The 20225-nt window shown below is 39.6% G+C and overlaps 2 protein-coding genes across 2 annotated transcripts; both read left to right on the top strand.

The window, feature by feature from the left end:
• Window positions 1-234: 234 nt before the first annotated feature.
• On the top strand, window positions 235-8485 carry LOC110050212 (beta-1,4-N-acetylgalactosaminyltransferase 3-like). The gene is made up of 4 exons (XM_089293298.1): window positions 235-1662; window positions 4610-5126; window positions 6735-6879; window positions 7963-8485. The coding sequence occupies exons 1-4, from the start codon at window positions 575-577 to the stop codon at window positions 8109-8111; spliced, it is 1899 nt and encodes a 632-aa protein (XP_089149424.1). The 5' UTR covers window positions 235-574; the 3' UTR covers window positions 8112-8485.
• Window positions 8486-14320: 5835 nt separating this feature from the next.
• Window positions 14321-18820, top strand: LOC149108827 (core alpha-(1,3)-fucosyltransferase-like). The gene is made up of 2 exons (XM_089293327.1): window positions 14321-16053; window positions 17491-18820. The coding sequence occupies exon 1, from the start codon at window positions 14860-14862 to the stop codon at window positions 16036-16038; it is 1179 nt and encodes a 392-aa protein (XP_089149453.1). The 5' UTR covers window positions 14321-14859; the 3' UTR covers window positions 16039-16053; window positions 17491-18820.
• The last annotated feature ends 1405 nt before the right edge of the window (window positions 18821-20225 follow it).

Raw genomic sequence — 20225 nt, 5'->3', positions numbered from 1 at the left:
TGATATCATAAAGTTTCAGAGCTGCTTTTAGCTCTGGATACCAAGAAACAAATCGGAAAATTACAACGAATCAGCCTCTTTCACTTCTTTCATCCCCTTTCAGGCTAATTCTTTTAACAATTATTAGCATTTTTCCTTAAATATTGAAAAGCTTTGACATTTCGGAAAACCGTCAGGCTTTGTATTTCTGGATGGAACTGACCAGGGAATCTTGTGACTGGTGAGTGGGCGAAACAGACTTACATCATCTATAGCGAATGATGATATTTTCGGAAGCTGACGGCAAACCCCATTTCCTTGTCCATTGACTCGGTCGAACGAGTATCGAAAACTCGTCAGCTGATATAAATCTGAGGCGTATATTGGCTCGCTTTGTTAGGCGATTTACTCACCTTTGAATTTTTTACTGTGTAAAACATCAAACAGTTCAAATCATTTGAATGGTCAAGTGAAATACAAGTGGAAGAATAACAAAGGTGACAAGTGATATTGGGCAGGTCAAACGCATGCGTGGCGGCGAGTGATAAAAATAATAAAGAACATGTGCTGACCGCGCGGACATGTTTCAACAGTCATGGTTTGGAAGAAATTGCGAATAGGATTTCTGCTTCTAGTTCCAATTTACCTTTGTTTAGTATTCATTGGATTTTTTTCATTTATTTGGTTTCGTGCGAAAACTCAGTATGTAGATGTACAGCAATCGATTGTTCAGGCTGTCGTGTTCAATGAACCAGTTTCGCTGAGAAATCTTCCTATCAATAAGCTATATAATTCCTCCAATATTCCTGGACTATTGAATCTACATGTGTGGAACGAGTTGTGCGGTTTAGATGTGGATCGCCTCCGTGAAACACCACTTTTTCCTCGCTATCCACACGAGAGATTATTCCTAAGAAGTTTTCAAACGGTGCGTGATTATGACAGCTACGGCCAAAGAATTTTTGGTTTCATTGAACCTAAAGTTTCAGGACTTTACACATTCGCCGTCTCGTCGGACGATACATCAGAGTTGTGGCTCAGTTTCGATGAAAACCCGCACAATATTCGCCTGATAGCAAGTGTTTACTCTCCAACTGTAAGCGCCTGGACAGGCGAAGGAGATTTCTGGAAATATCCAACACAGCTATCTCGTAATATCCGCTTGGTTGCCCGTCAAAGATATTTTGTGGAAGGCCTGCACAAGCAAGGAGGTGGAAATGGTCGTATACAAGTTTATTGGAGGAAGCCAGGCTCTGTAAAACTCGAAGCTATCACGGGGGAGTATTTACGCTCGTATTTTGATGACAGAAGGCTATACACTAGTAAATTTCACGAAGAAGGACTCGAAGCGCTCACATGGACGCCCAGTCACGTTAAGCAAAACAAATACAAAGGGTTGAATCTGAGCAGTCAGTTCAACTATACCGCTCTTCCCTTTATCGACCGCAAGATCGTAAGAGGGGTTTTTAATTCATGTTCTTACAAACCTAGTTATATTATTGAAAGAAACTTAAGCCGTTATGAAGGAGTGAATCTCGTACATGAAACTTTGGTTTACCCATCGGATAGTACTTATCTTGGCCTGGAGCATGACGCTCGGGCGAGAGGGAATCTACTCGTCGATAATCAAACAGTGAATAATACTGTGGGGAGCGTTATGGCCAACTTCCAGATTTCTCAAAGGTAAGTTCGGCTCCAGTGATTTCACAGACACAAGATGGATTAATTTAAGCTTAATGAAACTTGTACTCAAAGCGGACGAGAGGGGAGCACTTTAGTGTTTGTCGCTCCCCGAATTTCAGTTCTTGTGTACAGCTTTTCGTTCTTTTGGATTAACTAAAATCTCTATAGATAGGGTGGGAATTATTCGATACCCTTGCCATTAGCACCATAGAGATTCTGTTTGTCTTTTTATTGAGGGTTGGAGAGGATCACGCCATGTTTGGACAGTCACGCAAATTTATCAAAGTCGCTAAGTTGAAACTGTAAGAGCGGCCCCTCACCTCGTGTTACTGCAATAAAACAATAGAGTTTATATTCGCGGGCATAAATATGTTTTGGGCTCGACTCAGACTCATTTTAGCCCGAGCGGTTAGGCGAGGGCTAAAATGAAACTCTAAAACTCTATTACTATTATTATCACTTTGGAGGGCATTGAGGAAATATAAACTGAAAATTACACCAAAACAGTCTGAAGAATCACGCCAGCGTTTACAGGTTGAATGGCTTTTATTTCCCCTCAATGAAAATACACAATACATCAAGCGAAGCTGGCTGGAAATTACAAAATCTTGCCATTTGAGTTTTCAAAATATAAAAGACATGAAAGGGAAGTTCGATGTAGCTTGTTTGTAAGTGTTGAAATTAATTGTACAATTAAGCTTATTTGGTTGAACTGAGTGCGTATGGCTTGAAGCCACAAAACTTACATGCACTTTGCCACCGGCCATGGAGCTACTACAGGCAGTATTGACATCTGAAGCTTCTCTTGAAAGAAACTGATGACTAAATGTCCAAACAAGCACGCATTTGTGAGGCTGAGCTATCCATCATGTAGGATGGCAAGCTTTGTTTATTGAAAATGGCGCCATGATTTCTTTCACCTACGCTTGGCTGTAAGAATAGTGGCGCAAACATTGTAATGCCTTTTTTATTTTGATTGGCTGCTTACATCATACGATTGTTTGATTCTCAGTTTTCATTGGTTTATTTCAGCGGGCTAAAATACATTTTAGCCTGCCCGCCAAATTCTCCATTTTAGCCCACAAAATGCGCCACAGTGTCCGACAAAGTGATAATAATAAATAATTCAATTATTGAACACACTCAATATGGTTTTATTTTTCACAATATTTATCAAAATATAGTGGTAGATTAAAATATTGATTTTAAGTCAGAGAAATGTGTTTATCATACATCACGTTGACTTTTCCACCCTCTAAATTAAATACCGGATGACTAGAGCCAACTTTTGTCTAGTGTTTTCGAGTGTTGGCGTTTCAGTCGAGTGGGACGAATTAGAATGTAAATACATTGACTTAAGGTAATTCCCCTGAAATAAAACTGCCAATAGATTTTTGTTTAAACTTTGTCCACTGAATATTGATCATATGAGAACTTTAATTATAAAATAAAAAGGGGGGTGCCCATGCTCTTTAAGGGGCAGTGAGGCATTAAAAATGTCCCATTTTAGCATTATTTAATGCTTATTACAAGAACACATTCCAAGTTATCGTAAATTCTTTGTGAGCCCAGACTCATGAAAACACACCTCAAACTACAGTCAATACTTGTGTCGGACACAAGTAAACTTTTTGAGTTTGATTTTGACAGACAGCTGAATCCTTGTTAAAATATTGGAACCAAATTGCTTGCCATGGCTATCAAACTGCAAAATAGAAAAGACTACAGTGCAGCTGCTATTTTCCTTATTTATTCAATTTTCAACAATAGAAATCAGATCAGTCTTTTCTCAGGTAAAGCTAACGATTAGTTGATTAAAATGGCTGGAAAAAAATATGGGGTGCCCGAGCTTGTTAGTGAGCTATAGCTATTTTTCAACTGACAGAGCTCAATATCAAGGCAAATCCACCATGTTTTTAATGTGCGCGTGCACGAACACGCGCTAATGATGCATAAATTATGCTCAGTAGGGATGCGCAATGCAAATGTGAGGAATCACCTTAATAATGAAAGGGTCAAGTGTGGGATTAAGTTATTTTAAACAGGATCCCAATATCTTCAAGTCGCTAATCAAATATAAACCTGACAGTTCGGTCATTTATTGGACGTGAATACATTAGGTTTGAAGGGTGCTTTCTTTTCAACCAAAAATTGCAGAATGGAAATTAGATGGGACAGAAATTCCTGTTAAGAAATTTTTGAAAATCTGGGTGTAGTTAGTGAGGTTCTCCTCCTGTTCCAGAAATTGGGTAAAATGCTGTTCCATTTGCTGCTGGAATTTTCCTGAAATGCCAGAAACGAGAATTTTTGGTAGAATGTGAAGGGCTTGTAGACTCCCAGTAGATTGTGTCACTGTTTTTGAAGTAATATATCAAACACAAAAGACCGTGTTTGACCACATTTCCAAACATTGAGAGGAGAGTTGAAAATATGGTGCATAGCGGAGTATTTTTGATGAACTTTGAGGTGTTTGATGATGTGGTCAAACACTACCTTGAGTGTTTGTATATCTTCTCAATCAAAACTAAAACTCAGGAGAAAACAGAGAAATAAAATCGTAGAAATCTGTTACAGGGGCATAGCCAACATATAAGCCCTTAAGTACAGGCTTAACAAGAATTTCTGTAAATAATTGTTTTTTAGTAGCCAAAAGGCCATATTTTCTTTTTCTTACTGTCGAATAGCGAATCACCGCTATACCAACATTTTATTTTGAAAAACAAAATAATGACTTTACATGAAAAAATGCTGAAAGGTTATGCACACAAAAATTAATTGACTGTTGTTGTTGTTGTGTTTTTTTTTGGAAGTTGGCAAAATTTGGTATACGACTTACGCTGAACAATTTGGGTTTAAATGGAAAAAATGGCGGGCTACACCCCTGTATTATTAAGAACACTGTAATGTTCTTGTAGATACTGACCAAAATATTTTCTTTTTATCGTAGATATTATTTGCAAAAAGTCCTAAATGTTGAGCAGAACCCAGATCCTAAGAAGGGAAATCGTTTTCTTCTTGAACTTCAATTAGGTGTCCATGGATCAAATGAAAGCTTTCGTCTCTCGGAATATGTTTATGCTCCGATTGGGAAGGATGAACTCTGTTTTCCAGAAGGAATGGTGTGGCAGAAAAATGCAACCATTTACTTTATACTCCCTGTGAAAAACCAGGGCAAGTGGGTCCATCACTTTACATCTCAACTTGCAAACATGTCTTGTCAGTCTGGCGACTTAGGATTCCATGTCATTATTGTGGATTTTGACAGTGAAGACATTGATATTGATGAAGCATTTAGTGTGTGGCCTCTTCAAGACCGTTATACATTAATCAAGTTGAGTGGCCCTTTTTACAAGACACTTGCAATCCAAAAGGCAGTTCAAGCTGTTCCACATGACGATGATATTGTCTTTCTTTTTGACCTTCATATTGATGTTCCCATAGGACTTTTGGATAGCGTAAGAAAGGTGAGATTTGAAGATGCATTTAACTTGTTAGTTAGGGTATATAATTTTGAGATAGTGTCAGGAAGACGAGGTCTAAAGATAACTTTAACTTGTAAGCCAGGCTGCACTGCCCACAGGTTACAGGGCTCACTGTCATTAGGATTTGAGTCACCTGTAGCCTTGTTCTCCATACCAGTAGCAAACTTGTTACTTTGTCATTGTGGGTGAATTCTATCAACAACAGGCAATTTCACCTGTAGCGTCAAGGGAAAAATCAAGCATAATCAGCCGTAACAGGTGTTGCAGTTACAGCCCTTAATGACAGCTCTAACAGTTACACCAAATATGTGTGGCATGGATCTTTGTCTTATTGTCTATTAATCCTTTGAAATCTAGACATTTCTTCAGTGTGAGTTTTGGGTGGAATGCACATTTTTGGCTTATAAGTTATACATCTGAGTAATCTGCATTCCCCCATTTGCTGTGTGAAGCAACCCAGCTTGTTATTTCTGGATTTACCAGTCTTTTCTAGTTGCTACGCACGTTTGGGGGTTGCAACTTTAAGAGTGGGGGGAGGGGGAGGGGGTTGCTTGCTACTTCTGGGTATCTAAAGGACCATTTTATACAGCACAGGATTTTTGGTAGGGCTCAGGTATCAATTCTCATCCTTGCATGGACTTCTGGGACGGGGGGTGGGGGGAAGGACCCCATATGAATAGGTCAGGCATGCTCGTTGTCTCTCCTAGGGGTATAAATCAGAGCTTTTGGTGTCACGTAGGGTGTTCAGGCCAAACGCCACTATTTTTAGCTGTCAGAGTATCTTTTAGGGTCCACTCGAAGAGAAAACAATCTCATTTCCTTTCTTAGGTTTGATTTCCACCACTCACTTGAGTCTGGTCTACCATTCCTGAACAGGAACTGGTAGTCAAGCCTATTCTGTTTTAAGTGGTATCTTTCAGAGATCAAAAAAAGCTCCAGCCATGCCCAGATTGGTCTCCTTTAGGGGTTTAATTCAAATTTTCCAATGAGCATCTGCTGACCTTTTCATATGGCAGTCCCTTGCTCTGGGCTTGGACTGTTTATCTACATGGCTTAAACACATGTTTGAAGTAGACACTGGTACCAATTTTATCTGTGCCGTACCAAATTTTGGTGTAGTTTTGTTGATGGGCCTTATCTAGCATGTACAACATGAACATGAGAGCCAATATTTATCTAAATAAGATAAAAAATGTTCTTAGCGAAATTATATAGGAAAGAATGAGATAAATTTTTCTGGAAAGAATTAATACATCTATTTAAACATGCCCCACCTAGAGCGTGTTTAAAGCACAAAACGGCAAAATGATGAAATGGCACTGCCATATTTAGTCTACATAGGGCTCAGGTTAGCATAAATATCACTGACTGGACAGTGGTTAGCTCTCAATAGTTGTAAGGGTAGTCCTAAAAAACACCTGTATCCAACATTGACTCATACTCATAGTGTGATTTTGTCAATTTCCCATTTCGTGTTTTAAACACACCCATAGACCTAAACAGAGTAATATATTGCCCTTGTAATGTTATGTCTGAAAGTAAACTTCTGTTATGGTTCTTGATATGAATGTTATGTTATTCTGTTTGCAGCACACCATTTTAGGCAAGATGGCTTATGCACCAACTGTTGGCCGATTAGCATGCGGAGAGTTTCCAAGTGATCCCCGTGGTTTTTGGCAGGATGACGGTTACGGGATTTTAAGTGTTTTCAAAAAGGACTGGGATAGTTTTGGAGGTGTGTAACTGTCAAACTATTGATCCCAGACGTCTGATTACCAGACTTTTTTTTTCAGGCCATTGCGCCCACTGTTGGTTGCATTCACAGATTCAAAAAAGTGATCACGTGATAACAAATTTCATTATTGTGTGATGAGTGAATGTTTCCTCGGGGAAGGTGCTTCACAGTTTGTTCACAAGTTAGTTGCAGAGTCTCACACTTTCTCGCAAGATATTATTCAAGATGTGATACAGAGAAAAGTTAAATAGATGCGAAATCCATCAAATTGGTGAGATTTTCCTTGAACTTGCTATTTTTGAGGAATTTGTGACAGCTAAACCAATAGCTGAAACCAACAGTGCGTGTAAGGGCTTGAAAAAAGCCATTTCAACAGACATCTGAGATCAATAGTATCAGATCACAGCCAGCATTAGTACAACCAGGCCCCCTCCCTTAACGTGTTTCATACTCTCCATGCTACTCTTTGTCTTCTCATGTTCAAATTGGCAGCAAATGAGATTGCAAGCAAACCCTTCTTGTAGCAGACTGGCTCAATAATAGGATTGTAAAACAAAAGTATAAACAGAAAGTGGAAAAATGGCCGCATGAAAATTGGGGGTGAGGCATGTAGTGAAATATTCCATTGAATAACCCCCACTGAATTCTGGTGTTTGACAGGTGGGTCAGTTTCTGCCCCATTGTCCTCGGCTTTGAGAGTCTTTTTCTTCCTTTGTCGTTCAGACCACACATGCACATGGTTAAGTCTGCATAGGAGCTAAGTGGCCCGATTCAGGCGGGAGCTTTTCCTGGTTTCTGCTGCATGAAGTGACTAGGAGTATTTCTACTTGCCCCTTAATGGGATACTAGTCCATCACAGGGTTACCCCCAGCATTAAAATTGCTGGTACCCATTTGTGCACCTGGGTTGAGAGAAGGACCGTGAGAGTAAAGTGTCTTGCCCTAGAACATGACACAATGTTCCCCCCGGTAAGGGCTTGAACCTGGAACCACTCAATCTGGAGTTGAGTGGACTAATCATGAGGCCACTGCTGCTCCGCACATATGTACATGACTTTGCTTATTTATTTATTTGTTTTTGCAGGGATGAATGTTAAAGACTTTACCACTAAATGGGGAGGTGAAGATTGGGATCTGCTTGATCGCGTGCTTTCTGCTAAACTAGAAGTTGAAAGACTGAAACAGCCTGGCTTGTTTCACTATTATCACTCTCGTGAAGGAATGTGGCAGTAAAAAAAATTATTTAAAAAGAATTAATATATATCCAAGATTTTAAGAAAACAGAGGTTTAAGTTCCCCTTGAATAGAAGTGGTAGAACACAGTTACATGCAGGTTGCCTTGAAAGTAGAAATTATGGAATGTCTGGGTCCTTGGCGACTGGCCGGAGTGATTTCATTTAGTGTCACAACACTTGATGGAACATTATTCTCAATCAAGTAGACTACTCACCCTTATAATTTTTCAGTGAGCAATAACCAACAAGGCCCTATCAGGGGTGTTTGGCAATATTTAGATAAAAAATTAATGGGATTCAAGATATTTTGGGGGAAAATTAACGGGACATGGGATATTTAGATCAGATAAAACAGGATATCAAGTAGGAAAATCAGAATTGGAATTAACCATTTTTCTTTTTTTTTCCTTTTACATTTTAATTGTGATTTACATTACTGAGCACTACTTACAACACTGGTGTGGCTACTTGCACAATTTACAACAGTAATACAACTACTTAACCTTGTTACAATACTGATAGAGTACAGTCCCTTACATTACTAACAAAACTTGTTATACAATGTAATTACTTACAAACTACTTACACCACTTACGATACGATTACAGATGCTACTTGCAACAATACAACTTACACTACTTAGGATTACTTATCCTACTTACAATACTGTTGCCCGGGGGGGGGGGGGGGGGGGGGACTCCCACATAAAAAGGATGGGGGTGCCTGTGAAAAATTTTGAAAATATCCCCTACGAGATACCAAGATGCTGTTTTGTGGACATGGCTTTAAATTTAAAATTTTGAATTCTAAAACAAAACATTATTTCCTGTCATATTTTTTTGGCTCAATACCCGAAAAAGGTATTGCAAGAGCTCCTGCTTAGGACCTTTTGAGGCTGAATACCCTAAGAGGCACCAAAACTGCTATTTTAACCTCTAAAGGTATGACAAGCACCCCTGTCCTTTTTACATGGGAGTCCCCCCCTGGGACTAATACATGCACAACTTAGAATAAAATATGATTACTGATGCTACTTAGAATTGGGATTAACAAGATGCAAGATATATAGGCTAAATATTAATGGAATGTTGGCATACTCACACCCCCCTAATGGGGGCACCATTTGCTCACAACGTAAAATATTTATATTTTGTTATTCATTGTGCGACTGTATTAATGAGACAAGCTCTCAATAATATACGCTAGAGTTTTTAATATTTTTTTATACAAATTAAATTTTTTGAGAAGGTAGGTTAATTTATAATTATTTCTCCTCATTGAAATTGTTTAAAATAATAATAAGTGTTCTCAACCTATTTATCTCTCCAAAACAAGACAAACTACTGCTCAAGGATTTTTTTACTTTTCTGTTATATAAAATCTTAGCTCTTTTCAAAATCAGTATTACATCAATGCTCTTTTTTTTTACCTTTTTTTACGCCCCTAATTTTATTAGAAAAAAGAGGGGGAGCGGTGTCATTGTTATTTTTGTTTTGGGGGTGGCAAAGTATTGTCCAATGTAAGTAAAGAGATTGATTGATTTATCTACAGGTGTTGGGGGGATAGGGAGGTCAGAACCTTCCACCCCCGGTACCCTGTTCTCCCATTTCCCGTTCCTGAACCTTTATCTTCCGACTCCCGGCCTTGTCTGTCTTGCTCCCATCCCCTGAAAATAAGGAGACTCAAAACACATTCCTTAGGTGTTTTTTTTTCCCTTTGTTTTCAGCCTTGCTCCTCTTACTCACATCTTTTGACAACTTAAGTGACAACATTTCATGACCTAGGACACCACGGGAAAATGGTTTCCAATTTTACCGGAAGTAGGCCTCAGTTTCAACCCAAGGGGAAATTTTCATTTTTCTGTTGGTCCAGAAGTCTCAAAATCAGCTAAACGTAAATCAAACAACATTTTGGGTTCTTATTTTTGAAAGTATTTTAACACTTAATAAATGATTCCCGCCTTCTTAAAACTCCCGCTTCTCACCCTTTCCTCTCCCGCTTCCTGCCCTCTCCTATCTCGCCTACCGCCCCCTATTCTCCCGGGCTCCCGCCCCCTGTCCCCCCAACCCTATAATTGTTATTGTTTAAGAATATTATGAAATTATTGCTATCAAATTGATGTATTATTTGTTTTTATATGTATTAATTTATATTTGAGAATTAAAGTCATCATTCCTTTTACCCCTTGTGAGAAGGATATTAAAAGTGAAGCTGCAGATACAGTTTTGAGTTGTTTTTGATGCCTTTCTTATATTATGTATAAACAAGTCTTCATAGCCTGAGCTCTTTCAGGGGGTCAGTTAGTTGGCGCACAATAGCGCAGAAATTCGCGCAAAATTAATTAGGCGAGAAGTGCGGCGTGGGAAGGCGAGAGAACCTGGCACCAGGCCTCTCTCTCCGTTTTTCGCTTAGCCGTTTTTTCGCGCCCTTGTTGCGCCCCAACCAACTGAACGCCTGAAAGAGGCGCAAATAATTCCTTGCTTACCTCATTTCCAGGGTCTTTCTTCTTTGAGTTCCTAATATTTGATCAATTTGCATGTTTACAGGTGACTTTGCGTGGTTATCACATGCAATATTTTTTTTCTTATCCACTTCATCGATCACATCCCAACCGTCTTTGTAAGAAAAGCAAATTGATCCGTAGCCTGAGAGCAGGCTCACATTTGAGTCACACGTGCGAGCGGTGAAGAACAAAGCGATCCGGTGGGAAGGAGTCTGGTGAAGAGGTGCCAATATGGTTGGCGAAATGGTGCAAAATTCACAAAGTTTATATTCATTCACATTTAATGTTGTTATTATTATTCACGAATATATTTATTCACATTCAACAACTAAATTTATATTCAAGAAATATACTAATTCACATTTAACGACGTATTTCATATTCACGAATATATTTACTCACATTTACGGGATGTATTCATTCACATTCAACGGTTTATATTCATTCACATTCACGATCGAAATATTGGTTCAACATGGTGCAATATTCATTCAACATTTTCTGCGCACCGTCTTCGCGCATCATTAGGTCCCAGCTCATGCTCTACAATTTCTGAACGCAATATGGCGGACAAAGGAAGCCTTATTATATGAAGGGGTAGAACAAAGACCAAAGACCCCAAACACAAATGTTACATTGGCAGGAACTTTCGATCTCCTACAAGAGTGCGAAGGGGAATGGAACACCGCGGAAGTAGGATTGAGAGAGAACATCCAAATAAGGCTCGAGTGTAGCTCTCCAGCAATTACTACCTTTCGTCAGTATCATAGGGCAGCACTGAATGAAATACTGGGAAATATATGTCTTTTGCATGGAGAATGGATACGACACGACTCATCAAACTGCACAAACCTTGCAGTGTATTATGTGACCAGCCCTGAGGTCTTCCGAACTCGATATTCAATATCGGAGGTAGTTCTTGGGGAGCAGAGATGGCGCAGTGGTGACCCTTGCCTCCCACCAGTTTGACCCGGCAATGAGTTTGTGGTTGGTTCTCGCCTTGCTCGAGGGTTTTATCCGGGTGCTCCGGTTTTCCTCCCCCCACAAAAAAACAGCATCTCCAAATCCCAATTCGACCAGGATAGAGGGTCTGAATGAAAGCCCGCTCTTCCTCTCTAAATATTTTAATTCTAATTTTTATTTTCCTTCTGCAACAAAGATCATCGGGTTTCACGTGGACAAAGTTCAAATGCTTCTTGTTTCAAGGTGGACATTGAAACGTCGTATTGTGGAGTACGGGCTTCTCGATGATTTCGCATGAGCAACTAGACAATCTCGTAGAACGTTTCATGATGAGTGATCAGTCAACGGGATGGAAGAGGGAGAGTATTGGCCATGTTGACCCTGGAGACTCTAGAATCAGCTGGGCTGTCGTAAGACACCCTCACATTTTTCACCCCTATGACCACTTCGCACCCTTGATGGCCACTCAAACCTTTGCGTCGCTGAGGGAAACAAATCTAGGACAATGCTACAGTTCTGTTATTAGTAGAACATTTAAACAAAAAAACCACAACAACGCTAGTATAGTTTTTTTTTTACATTGTTTTAGGAGTACCTTGTTAAAGATTAAAGGTTAATTAAAGGAAAATCATCAATACCCCCATGCATGACAGTAACCAGGCTATGGTGTCCGTCAATATGCCACAAGCTATTTGGAGCAGCCACAGAACACGCTCTCCTAGAAATTACAACAGCCCAACGGATTCTAGAGTTTCCAGGGTCAACGCGGTCAATACTCTCCCTGATTCCATCCCGTTGAACTCTGAGACCTATAATGATCGAAGATGTCCGGTCACCAAGGAATACCCGAGCAAAGTCCCATGATCACTCATAAACTGTTGTACGAGATTATCTACTTGCTCATCCGAAATCATCGAGCAGTCTGTTATCTCCTCTAGCCCATGTAATGTTTATGTTCAGTTGTGTATGTTTGGGGTCATTTGTCTTTGTTCTACCCCTTCATATAATAAGGCTTCCTTCGTCCGCCATATTGCGTTCAGAAATTGTAGAGCATGAGCTGGGACCTAATGATGCGCGAAGGCGGTGCGCAGAAAATGTTGAATGAATATTGCACCGTGTTAAACCAATATTTCGATCGTGAATGTGAATGAATATAAACCGTTGAATGTGAATGAATACATCCCGTAAATGTGAGTAAATATATTTGTTTATTAAATCCATTTTGAAATCACTGGCTATCCTTGCAATCTGATTGGCTCTCAATGGTGCGATTTATTCACGAATCGCACTATTTTTTGCTCTAAATCGCATCTTTTTCTCAGCCATTGAGAATGGGACAGTAAAACAAAACAACAAATCAGATTTCAATATTAGTTTAAAGTAAACAATAAAATTTCAGGAAAATGAAAGGCAAAAAAAGCCATTGTGTGGATAATTTAGCAACTAGTATTGCCAAAACTCTGTTGTTATTGTGTGTTTTTTTCCAAAAAACTTGACGAATGTAATTAATTACAGTTTCTAAATGACGATTATCAGCTCCTTCAGGCTGAACACCAACTTTAATGGAGGTTTCCAACTTTCAGTGTCCATTTTGACGAATATTTTGGCGATTTTTCTTCAACATCTGCTCAAAATCCGTATGATACCGAGTCCAGTAAAACATAAACAAACGAAAACCACTCAACAACAAATTCAGGGCCATCTCAAGAAGGAAGATGTTTCCAGGTTTCTGGTAGTTTCAAACGAAGCAACAAAAGAGCTCAACTCTGTCGCTGTGAATAAACATAGTCAAAATACGCCCCGCTCCACAAAACAGTGAATGAATGAACGTCTTACGAAGCTGGTGTTAGTCCCGCCATCTTGGAAATATCTTGAAACAAATGGCGCCGCAAGAACTTGACAAGGTCCTGAGTATTGAGTCCTTCGCCGAGGTCACAAAAAGAAACGGAGATGATAACGAGCTGGAATCCCTTAAAATCATGCCATTAAACGGTATGAAAGAAAAAAAACGTACCATCCACTGGGCATCGTGCACTCGAGGGAGTTTCACAACTCAAAAGAAATCCATCGCAGAATTACGCAGGATGCACCTTCAAATTCCTTCTCCAAAGACAATGAAAAGTCTCAGCCTCAACCACAGAAGAAAGAAAGACCTTCCATCATTGATTCAACCGACGAGAATTGAACTTTTATACCTGAAGCGGACTATTTTCGTTCTGACTTCAAAACCGCTTGTTTCTTTGTCATGCTCGGATGAGTTTTCGTCACATGACATCGTTTTGCATACTAAATGAGACGTAAAGGCGTTTCCGGTGCCGCTTTTTTTTTAACAAACCGGCTACTGGAACAATACACCAAAAGTCTAAAAATTAAGGCGATAAAATTGTGCGATTTCAAAATGGATCTAATAAAGTGGCAATTGAACTTCATGTCGTGCAATTTTGATCTGAAATCATACTTGTGATTTCAAATCGAACTCGCGCTGCGCGCTCGTTCGATTTTGAAATCACGCGTATGATTTCAGACCAAATTGCACTCCACTCAGTTCAATTACCATTATGAATACGAAATACGTCGTTAAATGTGAATTAGTATATCTCTTGAATATAAATTTAGTTGCTGAATGTGAATAAATATATTCGTGAATAATAATAACAACATTAAATGTGAATGAATATAAACCTTGTGAATTTTGCACCATTTCGCCAACCATAACCGACTACACACAAAATTAATAATGCGCGGTCACCGAGCTAATTTCCTCTCAGAGCCCTCTGAAAGCGACGTGGCATGGACTTGATTTACATGTATAGCGTGCTTTGCATTTTAATGTTCAAGTTTCAGGCGAAACCAAAACAGAAATCGATTTCGCATTCTCTGTACATCCAGGGACTCAAGCAAGGAAACAAAGCCTGCACAGTCGCGGACTTTTTTTGATTCTGACAACACATTCAACGGTTAAATTTTAGAGAACACTTTACAACGGCATACAAACTGAAGTCATAGCGATTGTTCAGAGGCATCAGAGCCCATCACGAGCTGTGTTTTCTTCAGGTGAGGTGGACCAAAATGGTTTGTCGCTTTTTCAGGTATCATCATACATGTAAGGCTGCAAAATAAGCTGGTATACATGTACTATGCTCACGATATCAACTCGTCTTACATCAACTCAAGCTTAAAGCTTTAATACATTGAATACCACGCGGAGCAGCCGGACTTATCACAACTACATCCTCTAGTCGGTGTGTAGTCGCCTGTACCGCGAGCTAATATTTCAGATATGACAAGTATCATGAATCGGAGAATACTCGCAATTTTGGTTGGCTTAATTCTTCTCTTACTACTGTACTCCATCAAAATGTTCCAATCTGAAGAAAATTTTCCACATTTACAGCCTTGGATTGCTCGAAACGCTACCGAAACTAAACGGATGCCAAACAGATGTCATTCTGATAGCAACGGAACAAGGATCATTCTGTTTTACACTCCATGGTTTGGAAGAAAACCGTGGCCAGATGTTTTCGATCTGTCTCACGCCAACTGCCCAGAGAAGAAATGTAAAATTACCTACAATGTTGACGATATAGGAAAGAGTGATCTGATTATTTTTCACGCTCCAGATATGCAACGATTCGTCAGTCCCAAAGAACTTCAACAAATTCACAACTATCGGCGTCCGAGTCAACGAACGGCCTTTCTTTCCAGTGAAAGTCCTCAGTCTTATCCTCTAGACAATATTGTTATACCGGATGGCTTTTTTAACTGGACGATGACTTTCAAAACGGACTCAGATTTTCATATCCCCTATGGAAGTTACGTTCGATTGTCATCGGCTGAAAATCCACCGACATTAATTGATTACGCAGCAAGCAAGAGCAAATTTGTGATGTGGGCTGTTTCACACTGCGGCACTATTCGAGAGAAGTATGTCAAAAAGCTTCTGAACTACATCAGTGTTGATATTTATGGTGGATGTTCACGTATCTATGGACAAGACAACCAGTGTCCGAGATCAAGAAACTGTGATGGTGTTTTCAAACCTTACAAATTTACTCTGGCGTTTGAAAATGGAGTTTGTACTGATTATATCACCGAGAAATTCTGGACAGCGCTAAGTAGGAATTCAGTGCCTGTTGTACTTGCCAAAGATTATTACAGTGCTGATGTGGTTCCACCAGGCTCGTTTATTAGTGTGCAAGACTTTCCATCCGTGAAAGCTTTGGCAGAATACCTACTGTACCTTGATAAGAATGACACTGCATACAACGAATACTTTTCTTGGAAACAGAAATTTGCTTCAAAGAGCATCCACAGTTTTCTAGTTTGTGATGTTTGCGATGCGCTGCACGATGAATGCCTTAAACCCAAAGTTTCTGATATGTTCAAGACGTTTTGGAATGAAGATGTTGATTGCAAAAAACGTGAACAAACGCTATCAAGACTTATTGAGAAAGACTGATAGAAGTGACTTAAGGTTACCGTATACCTTCAGGGGTGTCTCGCGTCCAAGCGATGTAGCGCGTCCGGTTTAAGCTGTAGATACCTAAGCCCCTATATCAAATTAAAGCTTATAGAGCTGGCTATCAAACCATACCAAAAATTTTGAAATAAAATGAATTGCCAATTTTTTCACGGTCACCAAATGCAAGCGTCCTAATCACCTTTTGGAAGCTACAAGTCAAAGCGAATTTTGTTTTTCGCCAATTTATTTTTTTCCTCGGTTTCAGGACAAAAAGCGCTAAAAAAGCGTGTCTACGTTTTTCCATATTCAATTGTAGTAAAAAGTTACGGAACATTTTCGAAATAGGATTAAAAAAATGTGAAGTGATCGTACAAAAATCGCTTTCGGAGAAAAAATATTTCGAAATAAACAATTCGCAGACACGTTTTTGTTTTTTATATGTTAATCTAGCTACTGTCCAAATTTGAGGGCAAACAAACAAATTCCGTTTGAGTTGTAACTCTTTAAAGTGTCTCCTTCAAGTGAAAAAATTTATCCGAGAAAACAGCGCTAAGAAAAATATCTTGCTTCGCAAACAAACTCCTCCCACAAACGCCTTCAACTGGGTTCTCAGATCACTGAGCCAATCAGCGCTTGAAAAATCTACTGCCATCAACTAGCGGTGAAATTTACGCGTGAATCTGCAAAAAACCCTTGCGTTTCGCAATGCGTTCAGGGCGGAGAGATAATTTTTCTGCAGCTGGGTTTTTCTTGAAGCTGGTTTGGCAAAATGGGGAAGACGAAAAAGGATACGAACGTTAGAGTAGCTGGGCGACGAGAACAAACAAAAGAAAGCGCGGCAGAGCAAATGTGCATGGATAATATTACAATGGATCTCAATGAGTTGGACGATTCATCGGTATCGAACTCAACTAAAGAGTCACTGTAAACATCGCTGTTATCGCTGTCGAGTTCCCAAATTTTACACAACCTTTCTCTTCTCTTGACTCGATCTTTTTGCCCGCTTGATACGTCCGTAGCTTCATCCGCGAGGCCAACTTTCGCTTCTTCACTCATTGATGTATTTTTATTCATTCTTCGCTCTTTCGAACTGGTAAACGGAGTTTTCCGTGGTCCATGTTTACTTATAACTTAATAGAATTACATCTCATACGAAAAATGCTTGGATTAACAATGCTGATTAACTGAGTAGCCAGCCAATTCGTGGTATCCATATCGGTAATATTCCCGCGAAAGTAGTCTCGGTTGATTGCATACACGTTATAGGGCTGTCAATCAAGAGGGAACTTTTACTTCCGGCCATAACGTAAAACATCCATTTCTCCGCCAATATTAGGTTTTTTTCAATTTTGTTATCAGAAATTAGAGATTCCTCTTCGACCATTAGTTTGAACCAAAAATACAAATTTGAAGAAAATTGCCGATCTGAAGGTATACTGTAACCTTAAGTGAATGAGTTTCACCTCGGCAGACTGCGGATAATGTTATAATTAACAAATAAAGAAGTCTCGACTGTGCTCTGTTCTGTTCTAAAGTACGCAGGAAGCGGTAGAGCACGAAAGAAGTGTAGGGGAAAACACGAGACGGAGTCGAGTGTTTTTCCCTGCTACTTGAGCGCTCTACCGCTTCCTAAGTGCTTTACAACAGAACAGAGCACAGTCGAGGCTTCTTTATTTGTTTTATGATAAATAATCCAATAATTTCCCCACACATTTTCAAACCAAACTTTATTTTCCAAACGAGTAAAAGTGGCGTCAGCCGTGCACTGTTCTCTGATAAAGCACGCTAAAACTAGTGGTAATCAGAGATTATGAGAGTGAGTTCGACGCTCTCACTTTAATATATAAATATATACCGTAAATAAATGATTTCACTAGCTGACTTTCAACCTTTGTCTATTGCTAAAATCAACATTTTTCAGCAGCAACCAAGGTTTTACAGTCAGATAGTGTCAAAGTCCATGCTAGGGAAGAGGTCACGATTTGTTGATACGTTGCGTGACTCTTCCAGTTTCTGTAGACTTTCAAGTTTCATAGAATATTTAAATTAATCACAACCCTTGTTAGAATTGTTCAACAGCTGTCACTCACAAACTGGACTTCAGCTCCCCCTGGATGGAATGCTAGCCATCTCAGGGTTATTCTCAGCATTCAGTTCGCCGATACCCATTTATACACCTGGGTGGAGAGAGGCACTGTGAGAGTAGTGTCTTGCCCAGGAACACAATGTAATGTCCCTGGCCAGGGCTTGAACCCGGACCACTCGATCCAGAGATGAGCACACTAACGATGGGGCCAAAGATTTTTTTTGTTTTCATTATGCCCACCTCACTTAGACGCATCATACTCATGTTGAAATTTGTCTGTCATGTAATTGAGAAATGGGCCATTTCTGAGTTACCTTTTGCCTCTGTTTCAAAACGAGTCCTTGTTCAAAACCTTTCATATGAAAATGAGTTTGAATTACATGAAAATGAACATCTAGGGGGAAACACATTTTCATATGAATGGTTTCGCATGGAGACTTGTTTGGACACAAGGTAACTCAGAACTGGCCTATTGGGCTGTGTATTTCAGTGTACAGTCAAACCTGTGTTCAGCGGTCACCCTCAGAGAAAGGCTAAGTGACCACTTAATACAGGGTGACCACCTAATACAGGTTGCAAGAAAAACATTTCAAATACAATCAGTGCTGAAAAGACATTTGACCTCAAATAAGAAACATTCATTTTCGGCGTTTTAATGATTTGCGAAATTAAACAAGGAAATCATTTGTTGTACCTCGTGTGCGCGTGCTCCTCGCCTCCAGGATTTCGCGCGGCCATTTTTTTCTCGCGGTTTTCTTTCGCGTCACGCACGACGGACTAAGCGAATGAGGGACTACTCGTAGTCTAGGTGCTATTGTGAGGATTTGTATGGTATAAACAAGGTGCTGTTGCTCCTAAACGAACATGGAGAACCCTCATTTTTATTTCCAAATTTAAGTTCTTACAATATAAACAGTAAATAGGCAAAGTTTGACAAAAATCACAGGGCAGGTTCTATTTCAGTGGAATGACCTTAAGACCAGGGCATGGCGGCGGCAGCTTTCACGTATAAACACTAAAATTCTACGAGTATTTTTAGAACTTAACTTACATCGTATATTTTAGTCTCTTCAATTAGTAGAGCACTTGTGCTCAGCTATTAAGACTTCAGCTATTAAGACTGAGACTTAAATAAAGTTGTCATTCATTCATTCTTTCAAGTATTCAAACTTATGTAAGCGTTGGCTGAAAGTTTGGTCATTCGAGTCTAACAACTTGCCTTACACAGACGAGTTTCAGGCATTTAAGCTTATACCTCACCTCTTTTCCGATCGATAGGCAGTGTAACTGAAGTGCAGTAAATTTCCCTTCGTGAAAACCGGCCTTCGTAAAAATTTAAGCTGCACGAGTATCTCGAAGACATGTGCTGTGAATCTTCTCAAAAGTGACACGCACAAGAGCCCACGTGACAACGTATAAGCAATCTTATTGGGCTGCGACCTTTGCAACCGTTCATAGTTCGTGGACCAATCAGAGAAGACCTTTCGAGAGTTGCTACAGTACTGGAGGCCGCCATGCCGTGATAAAGCACCAAATATAGAGGACATACGTGTGGCTCAAATTATCAAACAATGACCCCGTTCTTCTAAAAACCATGACTTTGTGACCAAAACGTCTTAAAAATGTCTAATGCGCACATATATCTTTCATCACCTTCTACTACGCATCACGTTTTTGTTCCGAAGTTCACGAGGTAAGTCTAGGTCCGCTATATGCTGTTAAGTATTAACAGGAGTTCTAATGACCGACTATGGTTGGCGAAATGGTGCAAAATTCACAAAGTTTATATTCATTCACATTTAATGTTATTATTATTCACGGATATATTTATTCACATTCAACAACTAAATTTATATTCAAGAAATATACTAATTCACATTTAACGACGTATTTCATATTCACGAATATATTTACTCACATTTACGGGATGTATTCATTCACATTCAACGGTTTATATTCATTCACATTCACGATCGAAATATTGGTTCAACATGGTGCAATATTCATTCAACATTTTCTGCGCACCGCCTTCGCGCATCATTAGGTCCCAGCTCACGCTCTATAATTTCTGAACGCAATATGGCGGACGAAGGAAGCC

This window comes from Orbicella faveolata, unplaced genomic scaffold (assembly GCF_042242905.1).
Source record: "Orbicella faveolata isolate gen_17 unplaced genomic scaffold, um_ofav_v1 contig_25, whole genome shotgun sequence".
NCBI lineage: Eukaryota > Metazoa > Cnidaria > Anthozoa > Scleractinia > Merulinidae > Orbicella > Orbicella faveolata.
The sequence above is the reverse complement of the archived record's forward strand: the minus strand, read 5'-3'. Positions and strand labels throughout refer to the sequence as shown.

What these genes read in the sequence shown, in the direction of transcription:
- LOC110050212 (XM_089293298.1), top strand. Translation starts at nt 575, where the DNA reads ATGGTTTGGAAGAAATTGCGAATAGGATTTCTGCTTCTAGTTCCAATT. An exon ending in AACTTCCAGATTTCTCAAAG is followed by an intron (nt 1,663 to 4,609) that starts GTAAGTTCGGCT and finishes TTTTTATCGTAG; the next exon opens with ATATTATTTGCAAAAAGTCC. An exon ending in GGACTGGGATAGTTTTGGAG is followed by an intron (nt 6,880 to 7,962) that starts GTGTGTAACTGT and finishes TTGTTTTTGCAG; the next exon opens with GGATGAATGTTAAAGACTTT.
- LOC149108827 (XM_089293327.1), top strand. Translation starts at nt 14,860, where the DNA reads ATGACAAGTATCATGAATCGGAGAATACTCGCAATTTTGGTTGGCTTA.